Source organism: Jaculus jaculus, chromosome 8, assembly GCF_020740685.1.
Source record: "Jaculus jaculus isolate mJacJac1 chromosome 8, mJacJac1.mat.Y.cur, whole genome shotgun sequence".
Classification (NCBI taxonomy): domain Eukaryota; kingdom Metazoa; phylum Chordata; class Mammalia; order Rodentia; family Dipodidae; genus Jaculus; species Jaculus jaculus.
In genome coordinates this window covers 46,939,055-46,964,597 of record NC_059109.1, presented here as the reverse complement: position 1 = coordinate 46,964,597, position 25,543 = coordinate 46,939,055, and the positions used below count along the sequence as shown (strand labels likewise).

General features: G+C 44.3%; 1 protein-coding gene across 1 annotated transcript in view; it reads right to left on the bottom strand.

Moving 5' to 3' along the window:
- Window positions 1-25,098, bottom strand: part of LOC101605134 — a gene marked incomplete at its 5' end in the record, with an annotated part of 194,604 nt that extends 169,506 nt beyond the window's left edge. Inside the window, one exon of the mRNA XM_045156986.1 lies at window positions 25,036-25,098. Coding sequence (XP_045012921.1) covers window positions 25,036-25,098 — 63 coding nt within the window. The remainder of the gene's footprint in view (window positions 1-25,035) is intronic.
- Between the last annotated feature and the right edge of the window lie 445 nt (window positions 25,099-25,543).

Genomic DNA, 25,543 nt, shown 5'->3' with positions numbered 1-25,543 from the left:
CGGGACTGCAGGAGCAGTTCCAGTACAACTCCAGGCTTCCTGCACTCTCCATCCCCCACCATCAGAACCACGAACCTCTGAAAAACTCATTCAGCCCCTGGCAGCAGGGCATCCAGCACAGCTGATCAGAACACCAGGTCCACAGCACAACACAGAGTGTTCTAAGTGGGCACTCAGCATTGATAAGACTGGAAGTCACACCAAAAGGTAACGAGGCTGACTGACAAAAAAGCAGATACATAGGCCTGCACGGGAAGTGCTAATCTCTCTTTCCATGTCAGGGCAGATTAGTGGTTACATATTCATGGTTCTTAAACTGTATTTGGGGTTTGACTATTGTTGCCTTTGACGCTTTCAAATTCATAAGGCCTTTGTCATCTTCTGTTATTGGGAGGCAGAGTCTGATTCAGAGCCAGGCTGACCTGGAACCCATTGCAGAACAGAAATCTCAACCTCCCAGCTGACAGGATTAAGGGTGTAGAGCAACACACACCCTTAGGGATTTTGGTTTGTTTCGATCCTGACACTTGCATACTCTGTGCTGGTTTTTATTGAATGTAGATATTGCTCAGTTAAATTTTAGAATTTTGCTAGTAAGTTGCTCCACCCAGCCAAGTAGAATACTTGAACAGCAGGCAAACTCAACACCTAGGATTACTTCTGCGGTTGGATTGGAGTACAAGAGCTACACTTGGCACCTTAAACTCCTACGTTGATGGTTCATAAAGCTGGATTTTCAAGTCAAAGAAAACCACACATTGGAAATAATCCTCTACCTTAATGTTCTTCACTGATGACTAATAAATTAAGAACAAACTACAAAATTAATTACCCTTTCACCTAGCAAAACACTGGTGACTCCATCTTAATGGCCTGCCAGTGACGTGCAGCTTTACCCAGCATAATGGATATAAATGTGCAACACGGTAGGGTAAGTAATCTTCACACAGCTGTCACGTGTCACCTAAACTACATGGGCTTCTATTAACTGCTTCCTTCACAGATATAAACAAAAAATAAACAAATTTTACTCATAATATCTGTCTCATTCCCAGATCTTCGAAGAAGGCAAAACTCACCTGCAAACTCACAAAAGAATACAGGCATGTGTTCTATAGGTACAAAGCTTGGCTACAGAGGTAAATAATGTAGGTCAAAGTCATCCAGGGATCGAAACGTCTTCAGGAAAGGAAACAGGAATGTGAGGTCATGTGAGAAACATGAATGTGGAATCCAGTGAGTCGTCTGGGTGGCTTATGTGTCTGCCAACCCCAGGCAAGGTGAAGCTGGAGGAGTACAGCTGGCATCACACCAAGGCGAGGCTGAAGTTAGCTACCCTTCCTCTTCCACATGGACTGGGCAGAGTGCGGCCTTCTACCCACATTCCTGAGGAGTGGTAGGTAACTCAAGGCCAAAGGACCAGGGATTCCAGAACATCACTAGGAGCCATGCTGCCTGAACATAGAGCTACGTAGCCAACATCAGCCTAAGGCTTTCTCACCATTTTAGAAAAACAACAGATGCTTCTGTGAACTGACCTGGATTTATTCGCATCTCTAATGTGTGTGAGTTGGATGTTTTGCTGTCCTTTATTGTAATAATACTCAATACTGGTCCAGCTCTGCTCTAAGCAGTTTCTATGCATTCAATATATGTAATATGAGTCACAGAAAGTTTGACTGGGAAGGAAGCTTTATCTACTGTGATGGAAAAGCCCAGGACCTATGTCAGAAGCACTGAGTACTTTGTCTGCTATTAGCTGTAAGTCCTAAGAGGGGACTGTCACTCTCTCTGGGTCTGTTTTCTTATTTGTTAGGAAATGAGACAAAAAGGGGGGGTGGGATGATGAATTGGTTTCTACATGAATGCCAACCCTGAGCCAGCTGAGCTGTCTCAGATACTATGTCGACTAGGGTTGGAGCCAACCTTAGTGCCACCACTGATTAGCAATATCTGCCACTTACACACTTAGGAGCAAAAGCGGACATGTCACATGCCATATTTGCCATCTTTAGACTAAAGCATTTATATATGGTTCCTGCACAAGTGTGTAACTAAATATAGCCCCTTATAAATTAAAATATAAGGATTTGGGTGGGAGAGATAGATAGATAAAGCACTTGTCACACAAGTGTCAGTACCCACGTTTGGATTCCCCGGAGCCCTTATAAAAGCCTGACTGGTGGCATCTGTAATCCCACTATACCTACAGCAAGACGGAAATGGGGACAGGAGAATCTCCCACCAAAGCTCATGGACCAGCCAGCCTGTCTCAAACAAGGTAGAAGGTGAGGACCAACACCCACATGTTGTCTTCTGTCCTCCAAACAAGTGTGACAGTACATGCACACGCACATACATACACATAAAACATGAAAATTCTCTTTGGAACTTCACAGTCCTCATTTTCGCCATGGAGGATATGGTCTACCAAGTAATCTAATCTTAAATTTCAGTATCCTTAGCTACAAAATAAGAAGAAAAATATCTGACCTAAGACTGAGGAGATGGTTCAGTGATTAATGGCACTTGCTTGTAAAGCCTACTGGCCCAAGTTTGATTCCCCAGCACCATGTAAAGCCAGACAGAAAAAAAAATAGCACAAACATCTGGCATTTTTTGAAGCATCTAGCAACCCTGACCTACACAGATGTATGCACGCGTGCCCACACACACACACACACACAAATCAAAATATTGCTTTTTAATTTTGACCTATATAGCAATCTTTTTTTTCACAGCCTTACTCACACTAGGCAAGTACTCAACCACTGAGCTTCATGCCTAGGCCTTTTTAAATACTAAAAGACCAAGTGTAATCACTGGCACACGTTGACATTCAGTTAAATTGAAGCTACTATTGGTATTTTCATCACCACCATTTGTTTATCAACCTCAAATTACATCTTCTGACTTAGGATTCATAACTAACATGCACACGTACACACACAGGCTTACAATGAAAATATTTGCCTTTAAAGAATAAACTTGAGCTCCTTCTCAAAATAAATCATTGAATTTGTTTACTTACCTTATCCATGAGAGAGAAAGAGAGAAAACTGGCATGCCAGGACCTCCATTCAGTGTAATCAAATTCCAAATGCATGCACCATCTTGTGTGCATGTATGACCTTGTGCGTCTGGCTTATGTGGGTTCTGGGGAGCCATAAATGGGTCCTTAGGGTTTGCAGGCAAGTGCCCTAGCCAATAAGCCATCTCTCCAGCCTTAAATATTTTATTATATGAAATTATACCAATCATGTAAACAAATAAGGAATATTATGATGCACTCGCATGAACCCATAGCCATGCTTCAAGAATTACCCATCAGCTCTTCTTGTTTCATCTATATCCTCACCAAATTGACTCTCTGCAAACCAACATGCATTTTTAAAAGTAGATCCAAGATATAACTCTTCATCTGTTATTATTTCTTTATCTATTTCTGAACAATAGATTCTGAAGTTTTATAATGACAGAGATGTTTATCAGAGAAAACGACAACTGCAGAGTATGGGTGAGGAAATTACCTCTTCACCTTCATTCACGTTCTAGAAAAGTTACTAGCAAGTGTTTGATGTTAAAAAGCAATCATAAGGGGCTGGCCCAAGAGGCCACGTGGGGAAGGCAGTATGGATTGCTTAAAGTGTATGATGTTAAAAACAATCATAAGGGGTTGGCCCAGGAGGCCACGTGGGGACGGCAGTATGGATGACTTATTAGAGCTATACAAAATGAGTTATTTCATTTCAGATATTTATGACACTGTTAAAACACTGAACACATCAACATCAAAATTAATCATGGATAATATTTAATTAGTGCTTGACAAGGATCAATTTGGCAACTCTTTTTGTTCTTTCCCCTTCCCCTGAATAGAAAAATACCCATAAACTAAAGTGTTTTATTTTTCCCATCTGCTTCTGGTAAAGTGCATCACTGAATTGCTAACTTCGTTGCGATCTCCTGAACTTTCGTATACCCAGGTAATTAGACTCAGATGCTGTCCGGACTGCGATTGTAAATCAAGCCTGTGTGTGTAAACAGAGAGCAGAATGCTCACAACAAGACGGGTGTTGCTGCTTCTCACGGATCCAGCGGAGGCAAAGCAGAAAGCTGTTCTCACAGCACTCCTGGGGCAGAGTGGACCCTCACCTCGCCAACCATCAGAAACACCTGTCATAGGCACAATTCTTTTTTTTAAAATTTATTATTGTTCATTATTTATTTATTTATTTGAGAACAACAAGCACAGAGAGAAAGGCAGAGAGAGAGAAAAAGGGAGAAAATGGGCACACCAGGGCCTCCAGCCACTGCAAACGAACTCCAGACGCATGCACGCCCTTGTGCATCTGGCTAACATGGGTCCTGGGGAATAGAGCCTCAAACCAGGGTCCTTAGGCTTCACAGGCAAGCGCTAACTGCTAAGCCATCTCTCTAGCCCACAATTCTTTATGTACAAAAGAAGTACCATCCTCCTGGGCACCCAAGCATAAACTTCTGCCCAGAGGTCCAGTAGGTACACCCAGAAGGTACCCGTCACGGCGTCTTTCTAGTCAGATTGTAGACAACCAAAGTACTTGGTGTCCTGAAGATATGTGGTGGAACTGGGCACCACTTCCCAATCTGGGCACTTTGTTCTACAGGGTAAAGATTAGAACTTTTCATTCATTAATTTGTAACAAACATGCATTCATTTAGCTTTGACAAAACAGCAATATTGTTTCAGCTATTGTTTTTTAAATATTTTATTTATTTATTTATTTGAGAGAGAGGTAAAGAGAGAATGAGACACAGAGAGACAGAGAGAAAAAGAGAGAGAATAGGCACTCTAGGGCCTCTAGCCATTGCAAACGAACTCCAAATGCATGTGCCACCTTGTACATCTGGCTTTATGTGGGTACTGGGAATCAAACCTGGTTGCTAGGCTTTGCAGGCATGCGCCTTAACTTCTGAGCCATCTCCCCGGCCCTTCAGCCAATATTTGACAAGCTTCTGGAATTTGTGATGTCTGAAGGGAAATGTTAAATGGTTGGTTTTCATTTGAAGTCAGGATGCCTACGTAAGGGATCTCTTTTTCTTTATGTTTGATTTGTGCCACGTAAAAGTGGGGTTGAAAGGCCGCCTAAAGCCAAGCCCCATCATCCTGGGGCATGCAATGGACTTTTCATTGAGGAGCTTCATATGCCATACCTGAAATGTCTTGTATCTAGTATGTGTGTCACAACAACCCTGAGCTGGTGCCAAGGTGGTTCTGTGATGTTTCCAGAACCACTGGAAAGAGTCCCAACTTAGATCTTTCTGACCTCAAATTTGATGACACAAGCTAATCTTCTAAAATGCATCATCCAGTCTCATGACAACTGACATTCATTGAAGAGTGTCACTAAGAACTTTATAGGTGTCCCCTCAGTTTTCACTCTACATTGTTTATTACCATTTTAAAGATGAAAAGAAAGAAAAAAAAAACACGAGGTTTAAAAAAGCTTATTTAACTTGCCCACTGTCATACCAGGACGTGATGGGGATCTCCTCTCAGTCATTCTGTTGCACATACCTACCCACAGGTAAATTGGGGTGCACCCTCACTGTTTCACAAGATATTTGATGCTCCGAAGTCTCATAAATTTGTCAGTCCTGCTGAATACCTGGGTAAGTGCTTGATGAATCTCACAGCCTGGAAGGGCACAAATCATTAGAATTCAAAGTCTTTCACAGCAAGCACTCAAGTCCAGCAGAACTCATAAGGACAAGAAGCAATGGGAGAAGCTATGGTTGGATGATTTTGCACAAGGGGAAGGAATGGTGCCCTGGGAAAACTGGCCAGAGTTTATCATGAAAGCTATGTTCTTAGAAGATACTATTGGAATAAAAGCACTATCTGCTTCCCCTCCCTCTGCCAAGCCCTGACTCTCCCTCCCTCCTGGCTGGAGACAAGGTCAGCTAAACTTGTTTCTGCTTCACTAACTTTTCCCTTTGCAACCTGATAGCTCCTGAAAACAAACCAACGATTATGAGATCATTCAAAGTATGTGATTTTATTTAAAGGAGGGTCCTACACTGGGGGTGGGTGGTAGGCCTGCTCATGGCCCACCCATGTGCCAGGTGAGAATCTATTCACCAGGGTCTCTGTCTCCCCAATATCTTCTTCTGGCTGTGGGTCCATATGACAGTGCCTGACTTCTGCTCTGAACTCACATCATGCTGGGTCAGCCCACATAGAACTTCATATGTGGCATTTGCTGCCTCAGAAAATGAAAAATCAGTGCTTTACAGCAATCATCACCACCGAAACCAAGAGAAGACTTGAAATGTGCAGGGCATTGAAAAAGGAAGAAGAAAGCCAAAAATGAAAAATGTCTGGACTGTCAAAAAAACAAAAACCTAATAAATTGGCATTATTGTAAATGGCACTGCATGGCAGGAATACACTAAGGAAAGGGTTGACCTAAGATGTGATTTATAGGCACTTCAAATGCAGTACAGGAAGTTAACGGAAAAATTAGGGTGCGAGGTCACCGAGTAGGCAAGAGTCAACTTAAGGGTAAAGTTTAAAACTTGAGGAAAGGAGCACACAGTTCAACTTGCCATATTAAATTAAGATCTGTCCTCACTCTGAAGAAACAGGAAAAGTCAAATATTAAGGTGTGTATGTTATGAAAGGCATTTTCATCTCCACACACTAAAGGCGTTTTCTTCTCAAAACAGAATACTTGTTATAGAGTAAGAAGGGATGCCAAAGGGATGTTTCATGAGGAAAAGAGGAGGTTTGGTGCAACCCATCAATCAAGTGTTATCATCAGTCAGTAATGTGAACAAACAACATTTAGTCAAAGGGCTTTACGGGCTCTCTCCCAGGAACCCTAATGCATTTTGTCATTAATGTTGTGTTGCTTCTTTTTTTTTTAATTAAATCATCTGAATTGGTTTGGACAGTGCCCAAGCTTACCGGAGACCAGGAAGAGGCATCAAAGGCAGACTGCCAGTGTGCCAATCAGGGCTCCTCTCGGGAAGGTCATCCTGCTCTACAGGATTTGCATTACCACTTGTGCTCCATGCCCGCCCCATCCCCCGACATGCACCTTAATATGAATGCTTCCCAGTGAACCACTAGAGGGAAGAGCGTTTCGATGTTAATAATTGCTCTATCAGGGCTGGAGAGATGGCTTAGTAGTTAAGGCGCTTGCCTGCAAAGCCTAAAGACCCAGGTTTGATTCTCCAGGCCCCACATAAGCCAGCTGCACAAGGTGGCGCATGTGTCTGGAGTTCATTTGCAGTGGCTGGAGGCCCTGGCACACCCATTCTCTCCCTCCCTCCTTCCCTCCCTCCCTCTCTTTCTCTCCCCTGCCCTCTGTCTTTTTCAAATAAAATTTTTAAAAAAATTTTTTAAAGAAGGCAAAAAAAAAGCCGGGCATGGTGGCGCACGCCTTTAATCCCTGCACTCGGGAGGCAGAGGTAGGAGGATAGCCATGAGTACAAGGCCTCCCTGAGACTACAGTTAATTCCAGGTCAACCTGGACCAGAGCGAGACCTTCCTCGAGAAACCAAAAAAAAGAAAGAAAAGAAGGCAAAAAATAATTGCTATATCAACTCAGCTTCCACTGCCGGAAGGAATTGCAAGAAAAGTAGAAAGTGCATGATCCTGCCCCCTGAGCCAAAATCCACATAAAGTAAAACAGCCAAGGCCTAGAAAGGTTCTATGCTCTGCCCCAGGGCACACCACGCTACAGCAGCCAGCCAGGTATTGATAAAGGGCCGTTGGGAGGGGCTGCAAAAAGGAGAAGAGAGAGTGAGGTTCAAAGATGAAAACAAACCAGGGAGGGTTTTCTCTAATACAGAACACTCTCCACTCACAGGCCATGGCAGCTCTCTCCTGCAGCTCTGCCACCACTGTGAGGTCACCTGCATGGACAGATGCTAGGTGAGAAAAGCCAGGAGCATCAACCCTGGGCCTAAAGCACCCCTCCTTTTCTGCCCACATTCCCAACTCTCTGCCAGCTGTTAGCCTGGGGTAACCAGGGTCAAATTTGGAAGTAGCATCTTGAGAGCAGCTGGGATATTATGGGGGGGGGGCGGAATAGGAGCCAGGAAAAACCCAACTGGGTCACTGGGGCTTGGTCCTGGGCTGCCACTTATAGCTCCTGCTAAGTCCAGTTGCTCTGGCCTCTAAGAGGTATTCATGTGACAAGTGAGGAGTATTCTTGAGAGAGTGGATCTCTGGGTCCTCACACAGACCCTGCCTACCTATCCTCCCCTTTGCCCCACCCCCCAGTTTGAGGCTGTGAACACAAGCTTTGGGTAATTAAGAGTCATCACCACCCAGCCCTGATGTCAATCAGACAGAAACCTGATCCCAGCCAAGGGTGTGGGAGGAGGCAATGGGAAGCTTCATTTTTCTTTCCAAGGCCAGGTACAATTAAAACTCTCACACAATGACTACAGGAACTTCTTAACCCCTGGGTTCTTAACCTATTTAAAGGTGAGCTGAGGCTGATTAACTGCCTTATAGAATCACTAGGGGGCTGGAATGAGATAATGAGGTGATCTGTGTAGAATCCATTTTGTTGGTTGTAGAGTACTCCTCAACTTGCTGTGAGTAAATCCATGATAAAATGAAACTGATGAATTGAAAATGCATTCAGTACACCTGATCTAGTCAACCTCCTAGCTCAGCCCCAGCCTACGTTGCGTGTGCTCAAAACACATGCCTCAGCCTACAGCCTGACTAACCCATCTAACGATCAAGTGTTGAAGCTCGTGGGATTGACAGAACACTGCGCAGCAAAATGGCATATTGGCTGTTAACGCTAGTGGAAGTATGGCTGCCTCATGCTGCGGCCCATGGCTGCTGGGTAGCAGCGTGATAAATATCTTGTTGTGGATCAAATTCAGTGCAGCTTATAAGCTGAAGGTGTGTTAATGTCTGTCATAAAGCTTAAAGCGTGCGCCTGTCTGTACTTGTGGGTCAGTGGTACCTGCAGAACCGCAGGGGGAGAGGTCCACTGCTGCTGCCACGGCCTCATTCCCACCAGAGTGGGATGCATGCGAGTCCACCTAAATTCTGGAAATTTAGGGTCTCTGGAACCCTGATGCAACACACACTAGAATCACATCTGCCACTCGAGCAGCTGTGGCCAATATGGCTAGCTCTTCCTAAACTTGTGGACACTTAAAGCCCCCAGAGCTTTTTCACAAGCACAAGCACAACTTTATCACTCTCCTTTGCCCTTAAGAGAGGATTTTATACTTTGTTCTCAGCATTGTCGGGGAGACACCCCTGCCTATTCTGAACCTCCATTTTGTCATCAGAGGAAACTGCCTCCCTCCCAGGTACATGTTTCTCTATGCTGCAGAGGCAGAGGAGGGTCCAGGGCAAAGCTAGGTGCTTCGAACATCCAGCTTCTTCCCATAGCCAAATCACAGAAGAGGGGAAAGGATTCTTCAATCACAGCCAACATCAAAGATGGAACAACAGCAATGATGGCCAAAGGGTCAGAGCATCCTGTTTATCCTTGGGACTTAACCGCTCTTCTCCGTTTCCTTGTCTGTACAATGAAGATAACAAGGATCCCCTTGACAGAATACAGTAAATCTCCAGGCGTCCTCTCTAAAGGGCAGGCACCATGCCAGCAGCTTTGCATGTGGCATCTTGTTCTCACAACCTTCTTGTAAAGGGATTATTATGATCACCTTTTGCCAACAAGGAGACTGAGGCCTAGGGAAGCTACGCAGCTTTTCCTAAACCATACAATAGGTCAGTGATGAAGTGGGGACCAAAACCTCCCTTACCTGCAATGTCACTGCCAAAGTAGATGAGATCATGTGGATAAATATCAGCCTAGGAACTGACATGTGTGAGAAGTATTGTTACTGTTAGTATGCCATGTGCTTCAGTCCATCCAAGGCCTCTCCCTCCTGCTCTGTCCTCTATCACATGCTCACAGTAAGTCTTCAGCACAGCAGGACACACAGAAGGACAGGTTCAGGGACCTACAATTACTACCTGTGTGACCTTGGGAAAATTACTTAAAGTTTCCTAGCCTCGGTTTCCTCAAATGTACCACAAAGGCAATAAGAGCACCTCTATGCCTAGTTTGGCTAGTAAGGAGAAAGTTAAGTATTTCCTTAAGTGTCTATATAATGTAAATGACAATACCCTTAGGCATGTAGGTATGGGGGCAACTTAACATGTGTCTTACTAAAAGATTCTTCTGAGACAAAAGCATCATCTTTGGGTTAAACTAGGGCTCTAGAAGCCAGAGTAGCCACTAACCACCCTACCCTGGATGGACACGCACCCCCTCAGCACTTTTCATTGGAGCAGAATTGCCTTTGAGACACACTTGATCATGACTCTTAATGTTTGCTGCCCAGGGGCAAACCAGTGGGACCACAGGAAAACAACCTCAAGAGAAGGGCTGTGAAGCTCAAAGAAAAATACATATAGAGAATGCTTTCAGGGTTCAAAAGAGGCTAGAGAGGGGCTGGAGAGATGGCTTAGCGGTTAAGTGCTTGCCTGCAATGCCTAAGGACCCTGGTTCGAGGCTCGATTCTCCAGGACCCACGTTAGCCAGATGCACAAGGAGTTCATTTGCAGTGGCTGGAAGCCCTGGCGCGCCCATTCTCTCTCTCTGCCTCTTCCTCTCTCTGTCACTCTCAAATAAATAAATAAAAATTTAAAAAAAAAAAGAGGCTAGAGAGATGGCTCAGAGGTTAACAGTACTTCCTGTTCAAGCTTGAGGGCCTAAGCGGGTCTGATATCACTAGAGTTCAAGAACCATACAAATCGATTGGCGTGACCACACATGTCTGTAACCCTAGTGCTATAGGGGAGCACAGAACCCCCAAATCAACAGATCTTATAAAAAAAAGAGCACAAAAAAAAAGACAAGCTCAAATAACAGTGATGGATAAGGACACCTATTTTCTGCTCCATCTACTGCAGGAGGTACATGTGCTACACTGGCACATATGTGTGCATACACACACACCACTGACACACAACCCATGCAATTTTGTTTTAGATTCAAAAGTACAACTGTAACGATCCTTTCCCCATCCATACACACAGAAGCAGCCATCAAGGAAAGGTTACAACACACAGCATTCCAGGAAGTGACATGACTTGTAAAGAAACTGGGGGCAGATTATGTCTGTCACTCATTGTCTAACTGGAATTTCACTCAATGACTAATGATCACGCCTGGGGGGAGCTCCAATTTATGCACCATTTTCCTCTTTGTGGCTTACGATGAATGGGCATTACCACCAAACCTAGTCTAGCTGTGACTGGCTCTGTTGTCTGCATTTCTGGTTTAGGCCAAGTTCTGCATTAGGACCTGTCAAGATGGAGTAAGTCATGGTGGCTCTGTGCACAGCAGTCATCGACCCCAGGACCAGTGCGGGGGAGGGCTTCACACATGATCGGGATCGTCCTCTTGCAAGGAAGGTGGAGGACTATATTGCTAGAATTGAATAAGCAATGCAAAAGAGAAGCAAAGAGGGCCTTCCGAAAGACCCCCAGTAGAAGTGGGTTTATTTAACATCCTAGGGCTGTCTGTATAATAGTAACCCAGGCAGTGGTGTCTGGAACAGCCCCACCTCTTAGAACTTTGCACAGCAGATGGAGCGACACAGCTTTACAGCAAAGTTACTCATGTCTGGCCCTGTTCACCGTGTCCTCAGAAATACTATATGTTATCTTGTGCCTGTTTGTTTTTATCTGTCAGCGTGGTTTATTGCTAAGGAAACATGGTGTCGCTGTCTCTTCCCCACAATCAAAGTGGCTTCATTAAAGTTAACTGTGTTTGACTTAACAGAGATCTCTTGCCAAAGTAACCCAAGAAAGCCCATGCTGGCTGTTATTTTTCCGGCAGTAAAGGTACCACATGAATGCAGTGGCTGCATTAATCTTTTTAGGAAGATAAAAGGAAAAAAATAAAAGCACCCTGTATGACTCTAATAGGTCCTCAGTCCTACACCTTGGATTCATGGTGCTAACTCTATTGCCTATTGAAATAGGGTGCTCAACTAAATGACTGGGTCCCGACCTTGCAACTCAAGGCTCTGTGACCTAGGGCTTGCCACTTTACCAGGCTGAACCTCGGTTTGCTCGTCTTAGGAAGCAGGGGATGGATTTGGAGGGAGCCATTTCTGCCCACACGTAATCTAACAACACAGCTGGTGAAAGCAAACTTATTTGTGGCTAAAGCAAAGAGACCAGAAGTTCCACCTTCCCAGCATCTCTCTCCTGCCCAGACTCCACTACTTAAGCCCCATTCACTACTTTCAACTGTGCTGTCAAATATTCCATCCCCATGGCAACACATGCTCTCAGGCAAGTTCTATCACCACCATTTAGGGTTTGTTTGTTCAGGGTATATCGAGCATCGCTGACTTCAAGTCACATAGCCTCCACACCCTGCAGGACAGGCTGAAGCTAGAAGTGTGATTCTCTGTAATGCATCCTCACCCAGTGGGCTGCCCTCATGGGTGAGAGAAGCAACAAGAGTTGCTTTTATTCTACCTTAGAAAAATTTCTTCTCAGAGGCTTTATATAAAGAACAAATGAGAAGTGATTCTCCTTCTCATACAATTGTGCATACAGGGGTGCAGAATGTGCCTCATGGCACATTCACACCTCCTTCGTATCAGCCAGAGCCATGCAGGCTGCCTCATGGCTGGATCAGGCCATCTGCCTCAGTTTTCTCTGTTGTAGCAGCCAAAGGACAGATCTAATGCCTAGTAAACAAACAAATACAGAGCAGAGGAACCTAGGACCAATGTTCCTTTCTTATAAGAAAGAAGGAATCGGGGCTGGAGAGATGGCTTAGAGATTAAAGTGCTTGCCTACAAAGCCAAAGGACTTTGGTTCAATTCACCAGGACCTATGTAAGCCAGATGCACAAGGTGGCACATGCATCTGGAGTTCATTTACAGTGGCTGGAGGCCCTGGCGTGCCCATTCCCCCCACCCACTTTCTCTCTCTCTCTCTCTCTCTCTCTCTCTCTCTCTCTCTCTCTCTCTCTTCCTCCCTCCCTCCCTCCCTCAAATAAATAAATATATTAAAGAAGGAAAGAAAGAAGGAAGGAATCTAGGGTTGGAGAGATGGCTTCACAGTTAAGGCACTTGCCTACAAAGCCTAAGAACTCATGTTCAAATCTCCAGGTCCCATATAAGCCAGATGCACAGTGACACAAGCACGCAATCTTGCACATGTGCACAAGGGGGCGCACATGTTTGGAATTTGTTTGCAGTGGCTGAAGGCCCTGGTGCACCCATTCTCTCTCTCTCTCAAATAAATAAAATAAAATAAAAAACAAGAAGAAATATAGTCATTTCTCCACACATCCCAACACACACACACACACACACAGCTCATTGGATCCCTTGTACAAGTGGAGAAAATCATGAACACTATTCCCCTTAAAGGCTGCAACCAAGAACTCTCTCTCTCTCTGACTTCCCAATCTATTTTCTATCACATGAGAGGGGAAGCTGAGTCAAAACCTGGAGAGGTGGGACAGTGAAGAAAGAAAAAAAGAGGGCAACGACTGTCACTGCCTTTAAGATGCATTTATAATTGGCAAGTTGGTGGCCAAATCCAGTATCACAGGAAAAACCCCACCAAACATCTTATACAAATGCAAAACTAGGGTGTCCTTCAGAGTAGACTGTCTATGTATGTGGGTCACACTTAAATAGGTCCTAGCATAGAGCACTGAAGAGCCACAAACTGTACGTTTAGTTTGTACTTTTGATCCAACTCTCTGAAGAAGAATATAAAACTAAAGCAAAGAGAACGATTCATCCATTCATTTATTCAGCACTGTCCATGCAGTCTTTCTTTACCTGAGTAAGAGCGAAGCACTTGAGCAGGGCAATAATGAAAAGTGCTTTTATCTTTATCTGGTTGTTACTGTTCAACTCCATAAAAATTTAATTTTTATAGTACTTTAGCATTATTTTTCAACAGACTGTTCAAAAGAAGAATGAAAAGCAAAAAGAAAAAGAAAAAAAAATCCATAGAATTTCCCATAAAGAGTCTCACGATAGCCCCCTAACTTGGTTGAAAAATATATATGTGTGTGTGTGTGTGTGTGTGTGTGTGTGTGTGTATTTGAGAGGGGGAGTCAGATAGAGAGAGAATGGACATGCCAGGGTGCCAGGACATCCAGCAACTGTAAACAAATTTCTGACATATGCACCACCTTGTGCATCGGGCTTACATGGGTACTGGGGAATGGAACCTAAGTCCTTTGGCTTTGCAGGCAAATGCCTTAACTGCTAAGCCATCTCTCCAACCCTGAAGTATATATAGTCATGTGATAAAACAGAAACATAGAAAAATCAACTGACCTGCCTAGTGACTACCTAGTTCAGGCAGTGGTTAAAACTGAAATCATGTGACTTCTGGTACCATGGCCCTTTGCGTCTAACTGTAACCAAATGATTATTTACAATGACTAGACAGATATCACAGATTTTCAAGGACTCTTTCAACTTCAAACATCCTATTCCTTTCTTTTTTTCCAAGTTGGCTTGTTAGACCAGTGGTAATTGTTCCTGCAATATAATGACAAGCTTGTTACAGGTTCAACGCTCTAGTTTCATGGACTGTCTTTATGTCTTCATAGTGGGTTGAAGTCAAAGTTTTACTTTATAGTGTTAAGATTCTGCAGCAATTTCAATTTCCCAATCAAACCCTCCTATGGTGTAGAAAATTATTTTACTACCCACATCATTTAAGCTGCAAACTACCCTGACATTCTTTTCATTAATCTTCTTCCTGTTTCAAACCCTTCCATCAGACATTTCTGTTAGGCCTCTGAAGGATCCCATATGCACACTGCCAGCACAGAAATGTGTGCTTTTTTGGTTCACTGGAATTCTTCAGAATATCTGGCATGGAAAATACTGGCTTTGACTGAAAGGCTATGATTTTGGTGAGTTCCCATTAAGCTAAGTGAAAGAAATCTATATTTAAGAAAACAGTTAACACATTAAGATATAGTATGAGAAATGGTCCTTGTTTTTGAAGCTACTTAAGCAGATGAAAATAAGCTGCCTGTTATAGAAAAGCTGTTCGTATTAGTAAACTTCTTCACTGCTAAGTAGAGGGGATAGTTTCGTACATATGTGCCCAATTAGCCATGAAACCCGAACTAGACTTGAGCCATGCAATTCGACCATCCGCCTGTTGATGCTAAAACATAGATCCTATTAGCAGGAATGTAATTTAAATGGTTAAAAAGTGGCAGAGTTCATAACACTGATTTGAAAGAGTTTGAAATAAGAAACTGTTGCACACCAATGCCAAATAAGTTTTGAGTTATGATTTCAGCAGAGAAATAACTCAAGCTGATAATTAACACTGCACAAACACATGACACGTTACATTATATATGACATTCAGTCACACCTTTTTGCCAGTATACAGGAAAATACTGTCTACCGTTCAGAGGAAAAAGCCATGCCAGTCTTCTTGAATTCTAGCTCCTGGGTGCCTTGGCAACACCCGGAATCACTTTCCCTATTCAACTTTGTTATCATTAAAATGAATTATAATTCAAGGTAGTTTCTCCAACAGCAATATTTAAAAAGCTCCACAGAATAGTTTACTAGTGCAGAATAGTTTACTAGTTACAGAGAAAAGCACAAACAAACCAATATAATCACTTCTCTCCATGTGACTGGTGCTCAGATCTATGAACTTGTTGATATGGGCCTAGTGAAGACAAGAGACCACACGAACTAGGAAGAAAGACTTCAGGTACGATTGTCCTCATTGGAGATAAAAGCACATGCATACGCCCAGCTTTATCTTCTAACAGCACCCTACATGTCCCTATGATGGAGCTGAGACCATCAAGAAGATTCTGGTGAAACGATCTTGCTTGGAGATTCTCTACTCTGGGTGTTTGCTATAGTGAAACACTTATGGGGGCCAGAGAGATGGATCAGCAGTTAAGGCACTTGCCTGCAAACCCTAATGACCTGGGTTTAGATTCTCAGTTCTCACATAAAGCCAGATGCAAAAAGTGGCACATGCATCTGGAGTTCACTTGCAGCAGCTAGAGGCCATGGTGCACCCAGTCTCTCTGTCTGTCTCTTCTCTCTCTCTCTCTCTCTCTGCTTGCAAATAAATTAATTAATTTAAAAAATTTTTATGGGACTGGGGAAATGGCTCAGTAGTTAATGGCACTAGCTTGCAAAGCCTGCTGACCCAAGTTTAATTCCACAGAACCCATGTACAGCCAGATGCAAAAAGTAGCACATGCTTCTAAAGTTCATTTACAGCAGCAAGAAGCACTGGCAGGGCTGGAGAGATGGCTTAGCGGTTAAGCGCTTGCCTGTGAAGCCTAAGGACCCCGGTTCGAGGCTCGGTTCCCCAGGTCCCACGTTAGCCAGATGCACAAGGGGGCGCACGCGTCTGGAGTTCGTTTGCAGAGGCTGGAAGCCCTGGCGCGCCCATTCTCTCTCTCTCCCTCTATCTGTCTTTCTCTCTCTGCCTGTCGCTCTCAAATAAATAAATAATTTAAAATAAAAAAAAGAAGCTGCACTGGCATGCCCATTCATCCAACCCCCCACCAACCTGCTGCCATATACACACATTCAAATAAAGAAACATTCATAAGTTAGATTTGAAAACTGTTAAGTATTTTGTTTTAATTTTTTTGTTGTTGTTCATTTTTATTTATTGAGAGTGACACAGAGAGAGAGAGGGAGAGAGGTAGAGGGAGAGAGAGAGAATGGGTGCGCCAGGGCTTCCAGCCTCTGCAAACGAACTCCAGACGTGTGCGCCCCCTTGTGCATCTGGCCAACGTGGGACCTGGGGAACCGAGCCTCGAACCGGGGTCCTTAGGCTTCACAGGCAAGCGCTTAACCGCTAGGCCATCTCTCCAGCCCGAAAACTGATATTTTTTAGAAGACACACTACATTCTAATCTCAATGAATTCTGTCATCTTCTTAAATGGCCACAACACAGGATGCTGCAGCTACTCTCTGGCTTGTGGAATCAACTCCAAATTCTGTTGGCTCCAGTTTGCCAAATTCCTTCTGGCTTCATAGTCACTGGGAAAAATATCACATCACCACTGGAAATACAAATAATAGGTGCCTTGCTTGGCTAAGATCAAATGAAGTGTTGGTTCTTACTGGTTTAGAATAGCTACCAAGGATCTGATCTCTAGAGAAGCTCCCCATCAGAGACTGACCAGTATCTTCTACCTGGTGTCCTGAAAACATCTATTTTCTTAGAAGAGAGGGGTAAGAAATAGCATGAAATTAGTGAAACATCTATTGAGGTTAAAACAAGCCAATTACATCATCACACCTCCACTCCAAGTGCACAAAACACTATTATGGCTTTAGAAGAACAATAACAACTGAAACTCGAGATTGTATTGTTGCCGGCATCCTAGCCAAGGCCACGCTTGTCCCCTGCTTCCTACTTCTGCTGCCTCTCTTCAGAGCTGCAGTATATCTCAGCTGGGCCATTTCAGAAGCCTCCTACCTGGCCCCTCTCATCTTGCGCACTGCTGAGGATGGCTGCCCACCGAAGAGCTTGAATTCCTGATTCTTACTGTCTGCCAACAGAATTAAGGTGACATTCTTTAGACTGGGATTCAAAGCTTCTTAATATTATTTCTCACTTCACTCCAAGCAATCAGTCATTAAGGCCCACTTCTTTCTGGATAGATTCCTATGGTTTTGCTTTTATAGGGAGTTCCCATACATGCAACACTAACCCTCCTCCCATTCTATCTCTTCATCAGACCTCTAGCCAAAATCCTCCCCATATTTAGAGGCTTTCATGAGATAAATTCCACATCTAAAATGAAGAATGATAAATGTCATCTGTTACCATTGTGCCTGCTGCTGTATATCGTGTTAATCTTCAGACCCATATGGGATTTTAACCATAGTTCTCATATTAATAAAACTGCTTTTATTTCATAGTTATTTAATAATATGCATCAAATCCACTTAGAGACTATGAACTCCTAGTAAAGATCTTATTCCACTCACCTTTAAATTCTCCATGTTAGAATAAAAGGCCTACCTTTAAAAACCAAAAACTAAGGCTGGAAGAAAAGGTTAAACACTGCCTCAGGCCACAAGAGGGCACAGTTAAGCTACTCTGAGCAGAATTTTCTAACAGTAATATAAAGGTTTTACAGACTTTTCTCCCTCCAAAGTGCATTTGAACATTTATTTAAAGTAAACATATGTTACATATGATTATATATGCATACGTGTTGACCTATAAATATGGTTCTAGTATAACAAACTTTTAAAAGTAATAGCCAAAACAGAATTTATATAATCCAAGTTTGGTAAAATATCAGTTCTTGGGCTGGGGAGATGGCTCACCAGTTGAAGCACTTGCCTGCAGAGCCTAGGGACCTTGGTTCAATTCCCTAGTACCCACATAAGCCAGACACACAGATGTGTCTGGAGTTTACAGTGGCTAGAGGCATTGGTACTTCCATTCTCATTCTCTCTCTCCCTCTCTTTTTCTCTCTCAAATAAATAAATAAATAAAAGAGCTTGTTTTAAAATATCTATTTTACATTTTCACAGGACAAAAAAAGAAAAGGAACTCTGGGCTGCAGAGATGACTTAATGCTTAAGTCACTTGCCTATGCAGCTTAAGGACCCAGCTTAAGGTTCTATTCCCCAGAAACCATACAAGCCAGATGTACAAGGTGGCACATGCATCTGGAGTTTGTTTTCAGTAGCTAGCGGCCCTGGTATGCCCATTCTCTCTCCATCCCTCCTTCCCCAACCCTGTCAAATAACTAAAATATGTTTTAAAAGAACTCTGGAAGATTATCCACAAAATATATTCAGCAGTTATCTCCTGGGTCTCTGGGGCAAGCTTTCTATTCTTCCATTTTGCATGTCTGAGTTTTATGTGTCCAATGTATATCGATTTTATGATTATGATATTTACTTTAGATAAATCTCAAAGTATTAATCTTATTTCTCTTGCCATCTCATCTCTAATACCATGCCCAATGTTCTTAAAAGTAAATACAGGCTGGAGAAATGGCTTAGTGGTTAAGGCACTTGCCTGCAAAACCTAAGGACTTATATTTGACTCTCCAGGTCCCACATAAGCCAGACTCACAGTGACACAAGCACTCAATGTTGCACGTGCACACAAGAGGGCACACGCATCTGGAGTTTGATTGTAGCAGCTGGAGGTCCTGGCACACCTATCCTCTCTATCTGTACCACCCACCTCTCAAATGAATAAATAAATATTTTTTAAAATCTGGTACTTATTTCTACATGTGTCTGGAAATCAACTCAAACCTAATAGCTCAGCCAAAATTATTTGGTTTTCTCTGGATCAAATTCGTTGAGGGAGAAAAGAAGTGAATAGGAAGGTGGCCGAAAGATGGGCTATTTAATGGTTCTCCTTCTACTCTACCAAAGCCCTTTTCTGCTATGCTCTCATCAACTCTGAGTATGAACCAATAGCAGCCCTCAGATGCTCCCAGAAAGCAACCAAATTCCTTCTCCCTATGGTGCAAGCCTGGATTTCCAACCAACCCACAACTCTTCTGGACCCAGATACCTAAGGCCTTTCCAAGACCCAGATAGCACAGGGCCTTCAAGCTGAAAAGTCACCCCTCAGATAGCCTCTTTCCTTCAGAATTAAAAGGAATTCACCTGCCCCCATCAGGAATCATTGCTTAGTTCTTCCCACAAGAATCCCAATGTGCTGCAGGCCACTGAGAAATCCTGCTGGAACTGAGCTGATAACCTCCTCCATGTAGACCAGCTGACAATAAGCTGGAAGAAGCCATTCTACATGTAGTTCAATGGGAGAAAGAGACACAACCAGTGGAGATACTCAACAGTGGACATTGCATGCCTTATAATTAGCCAGCCAGCCCGAATGAGCCAACGGGTGCAATAGTGGTACATCTGTCATGGTGGAAACCAACTGCCCTCCAATTGGACTGGAGGCCCGCTCCATGGGGGGAACACAACCCTGATACTGAAAACTTAAAACAGGGGTAGTCATGAGCCCTAGGGGTGTAACATCTGCTGATGTCTGGAAAAATGTATATACTATGCTTATCAAACTGCCCAGTAAGCACTTCTCTCAATATTTATACCCTTATATTAATGCTACTCTCACTTTGGGTAGAGAATCTTCCCTTTTCAGATGGCAGTGACCTTGGGACGACTCAGAAGGTATCACAGTGCTGGAAAGAAGTGACTGGAGTACTGAGTAACATCTCGATCACACCTTCCAAGGCTCAGGGTCTGGCAGAAAGAATGTAAGAGCCAAAGGAAGGGTAGGACTCCTTATAAACGTGCTCCCTCCAGACATAAAATGGCCTGGACATCCATGACCTCATAGTGCCTTATACTACCTACACAAGACCATCATAAGAGGAGGAAAAATCATGACATCAAAAGTAAAAGAGAGACTGATTGAGATGGGAAGGGGTTATGATGGAGAGTGGAGTTTCAAAGGGGTAAGTGGGGGGGTAGGAGGGTATCAACATGGGTTTTTTTTTTAATAATCATGGAAGTTGTTAATAAAAAAAATTTTTTTTAAAGAATCCCAATGTAATACACTGCAGCTATCTAAGTCCACTGAAAATGTGGAATTAAAAAGCTTTTATCCTCTATCTAACTTGACTCTGAGATGGCTTGTGATTTTTCTATCATCAGCTCAGATGTAACTCAAGCAAACCCAAGAGGAAATCTCCAGCGTCTGTGGATGGGGAAGGCAGCTTCCAGCAGAGGCTGAAGAACCTAGTGAGCACAGCAGGAAGGTGGCAGCAACCGCAGGCACAGACAGATGAATGCATAAACAGAGCACGGTGTGTCCACAGAAAGGAGCATGGCTCAGCCTTCAAAAGGAAGTCCTGGCATGCTGATAACCTCGAAGACTAAATGAAACCAGCCAGACATGAAAACATTCATGCTTAGCTTGACGTGGTGACATACACCTTTAAGCCCAGCATTCAGGAGGCAGGTGTTAGGAGGATCCCCTTGAGTTCAAGGCCACCCTGAGACTGAGGTCAGCCTGGACTAGAATGAGACCGTACCTTGAAGAAACATCAGCAACAACAAAAAAAGAGGATTAGTGTTTGCATGGTTCCACTTATCTGAGCTACCTGGACGAGTTAAATTCCTGCAGAGAAGGCAGAATAGAAGGACTGTGCCAGAGGCTAGAAGGGAGAGGCAATGGGAAGTTACTGTTGAGTGGGTTCGGAGTTCCAGTCTACAGGATGAAAGGAGTCCTTGTTGAATGTGGCACCAAACACCTAAAGACGGCTTAAGTGGTAAATTCATTGATACATATATATTATCACAAGTTTTCTTTATTTCTAGGATGCCTTTTGGTAAGCGGCTAACAGTGGAATGGAGGTGTCTTTAAATGTCCCCTGGAGAGCTTGCAGAGAGCTACCGGTCCACTGGGATGATCATGCCAGAGCCCTGTTCTAAAGGAAGCAATGTCCAAACAAAAGCAGTAGCTGAGGCCCATGAAGGAAGAGTGTGATATTCTTCAGAAAAGAAATGTCTGAGCAGTATGCCAAGTCTTCAGACACACAGGTGAAATCCTCACTTGGACTCCTTTCAAAGTTGATACTGCATGTCCATAGGCTGGAAGCCCAAGGCCTAGGAGAGTAGAAGGAAATGAACAGATGCAGCTCTTGGGGTTGTACCCAGAACCCTGGGCTAGGGTTGCTGCAGAAGGCTGTAGTTACTGTGGGGAACAGCCTACAAACACGCAGCACTCTGCTCCCTCCTTAATAGTAGACCTGTCTATGGCTCCATTTCTCCAGTGCCAAACTGGGTCCTGAAAAAGTTTAGGAAGCAGGAAAGAGGGCTTTCCATGGTCACCCTGGGAACTTCCAGATGATGCAGTCGAAGGGCTCAGCAAAGTCTTGTGGTTGAGTGAGTTATTCAGCCTCACTGTCGTCATCTGTGAACTGGAAGTAATAATAAGCACTTCTTCATAAGGTCATGCAAAAACAAGATAGGTTGCCCAAGTTAATGCCTCGCTGGTCTTTGGCCTGTTACAAAGCAGCACATGATACACGGGACAGTGAAAGTTTCATACTTCCATCATATGCTGAGCAATACTGAAACATATACAAAATTCATGGGAAGTATAAAGTACTGCAGTATGACCAAACCGAGTTTATGAGGTATTTACTTTTGAAGCATCCCATACACTTCTTCTAGTCCCCCTCTCTTCTCTCCCACGTGAGATAACGCTCACCTTTTCTGTACTGTATTCTTATTACTATCTGCCAGACTATTCCAGGTACACGAAATTCAGCCCTTCAAACCCTCATGACAACCCCTGTTACAATATTAGCACTTGCATTTACAGATGAAGAATGTGGGAGCAGGAAGTTGGCCTCCTGCTACCATATTCACCAAATCTAACAGTTTTTCTTTTCTTTTATTTATTTTTATTTATTTGAGAGAGACAGACACAGACACACAGAGACTGAGTTATGGGCATGCCACTATAAACAAACTCCAGATGCATGTGCCACTTAGTACATCTGGCTTCGCATGGATACTGGGTGGTTAGGCTTTGCAAACAAGCTCCTTAATGACTAAGCCATCTCTGCAGCCCCAAATCTAACAGTTCTGCACTATCATAGCCAGGCTTGAAATACTATTTGAAGAGCATCTCACATTTCCTGTTTATAACAACACTTAGCAAACAGCCGTCAAGTGCCAGTCGCTGGGCTGGACATTCAAAACTCCAAAAAACTTCTTTCCCAGCTGGTAGCTTCCAGAATATCTGATCTCACACCATCACGAACTGGCCAATCAGGCCCTAGGGAGGTGGGGAGCTATAGGACCCTGCCAAGGCAAGGGATGATAAGACACGTCTCCATACTGCCCAGAGGTTCTCAACAACCACCAATCCACAAAGAGCCACAAGAAATCCAAAACTTTTTGTCCCAACCCGACTTCCTCACAGCAAAACAGGCATCCACAGGAATCCATGGCCTTTGCCAGCAAGCAAGCCAGACTGCAGCTTCGCAGCCCTGCCCAAAAGGAAAGGCCTTGGCCTAGCAGCATCTCGTTCCCCTAATTATCCCCTGTGCCTGGAGTCCAACATAAACAGAACATCTTTCAGCAGCAGCTCCCACCATGCAAGAACCTTAGAACCTCACACTGCAGCCAAACACTGGGAGGTGCTAAGTGGTCAGAAGGACTGTGTGGTGAGCAGTCCCCAGACCTGTGGGTGAGAGAGTCCCAGCTGCTGTCTAGACCAGAGCCAACAGAAACTGACCTAGCTGCCTCCAGGGCCCAATCCCCGAGGTGGGGGGGGGGGAATGGGACTCTGTAAATGGGATCCTAAGCAGAGAGTCACACTCAAGCCAGCCAGGGGACAAAGGAAAGGATGAGGGACAGCAGACAGTAATGTCTCCTCAAAGTTACATTAAATATTGCAAATTCTTTTAATGGTGTTTTTAAATACCAGCTGTGGTTGACACTGGAGGTATAGAAGTGGTAGGGATAGGCAATTATCAAATTAATATCACTTTAGATAGTGGCTAGTGCATTGAAGAAAATAAAATGAAATGTCATTATTGTTGTATGGTAAGGTCCGTGACATGGTCATGCGAGCTGAGATCTGAGTAAGGGTGTTCCAGCAATGCAAAAGCAAGGGAAAGGCTTAGGAGACAGAGGGACCAAAGTGCAAGACCCCTGAAGCCTCTGGTTAAATGCAAGGGTTTAGAAATTGTTTTACTAGCCAGGCGTGGTGGCGCACACCTTTAATTCCAGCACTTAAGAGACAGAGGAAGGAGGTGAATTCAAGGCCACCCTGAGACTATATAGTGAATTCCAGGTCAGCCTGGAGTAGGGTGAGACTCTACCTAGAAAAACAAACAAAAAAGAAGAAGAAGAAAGAAGGAAGAAGGAAGAAGGAAAAGAAAAAAAGAAAAGAAAATGTTTTACTAAAATTTATTTGTCTCAAAACTCCAATATATGGTAGGGTAAGAGTTATTTTCTTAAAGTCATAAAGATCGAAGTACTAAATAAAAAAAAGAAAATTTGATTTGGCTTTAAACAAAGATTCAGCAAAAGTGTACGTGGATTATGCTATTGATACATCAGGATCTTTTTTAAAGCCTTTCATGTCCTTTCTCCTTTAAACTTTTATAATACAGGCTAAAAGCTTGATACAGTCTTTAACTTCCATGCCGCGAATTGCGCAGGAGCTCTTCCTCAGAACTTCTAACGAAGCCTTCTCTTTCTTCTGTTGGGATGTAATTTACCTCCCTTGCTCCAGAATTTGAAATGAGAATTTGGTACGCTTCTAATTGCAGCTAGGTAAAAATTACGTGTGCGTGCGGTTAAGGAAATGGGCATATAGGAAGAGGCAGTCGTTTTTCGATAATCCTTTTGGTGTGGTTAAAACAAGGAAGAAAAGATTTCAGCATGCACAAAACTGTACAAGTCAGTCACTTTGTCCTCAGTGTTAATGAATGTGTTTTTTAACTGCCGTTTATATCTCAGTTGCTAACATCCCCACAACCTAATGCTCTCAAGGCTACAATTAACCTTGAAAGGTGCAAAGGACTCTGCGGCCCCTGGCACGGCCGGCGCGTCTGCGCACGCCTGGTCCACGTGCAAGCGCTCGTGGACAGAACTGCTCGCGGATGCTTCGGGGGCCCAGGCCAGATTCCTTCCTTGGACGCTGATTAAATAAAACCAGGTGCGCGGAAGGCGAGCCTTTGGGGACAGAAAAGCCTTTGCTTGACCCAAAGCTCCCCCTTCCGGTGTGTTTTCTAGGGCCCGAGGGAAGCGCGCCGCTTCCTGGGCCGGGCTTGGCAAGGGCACGAGGTACCAGGGCAGTGCCTGAGGCTGGGGGCTGACCAGCTGCCGACGAGGGGCGCGGCCCCCAAACCGCGACGCAGTGCCGAGCGGAAGAGAAAGGCCGCGGGGATGACCTTGAACCCCAGCGCCCCTCGCCCGCGACCCTGCGCCGGGCCAGGGAAGCCCGGGGGACCCGCCGCGCTTACCGTGGGCGTCCGGCGTCGCTGCGGCTCCGGGGCGGGGCGGGGCGGGGCGGGGGCGGGCCCGTGGGGTCAGCGGGCGGGTGACGCGGTGGCCCTGCGCTGCAGCACCGCGCGCTCCCCGGGATCGCCGAGCCTTTGCCCCCGGAGCCCGCGAGCGCCCCCTGCGGGCGATGGCCAGGCGGGCAGGTTGCTGACCTTGTCCAGCCCTGGGGACACTTCAGATCGCTAAGACTCCCCGCTGAGCCCAAGGCTCCAGATTGAGGGCTGTGGGTTTGGATCAAAGATTTGAGCATGTAGACTCCAGAATTGGTCACACACCCTTCAAGCGTAAGTGGCAACTTCACACTGCTTGAGTCCAAAGAGTAGAGCTGGCCCATTTCTGTTGTTTGTTTTTATTGTCCCCGATTACTGTATTTTAAAACCTATTCCTGGCCTCTCGGTAGCCTTCCTGCCTGAAAACCCATGATTTCTGAAGGGATTGCATGAATCCCAGACGTCCACAGGAAAGAGA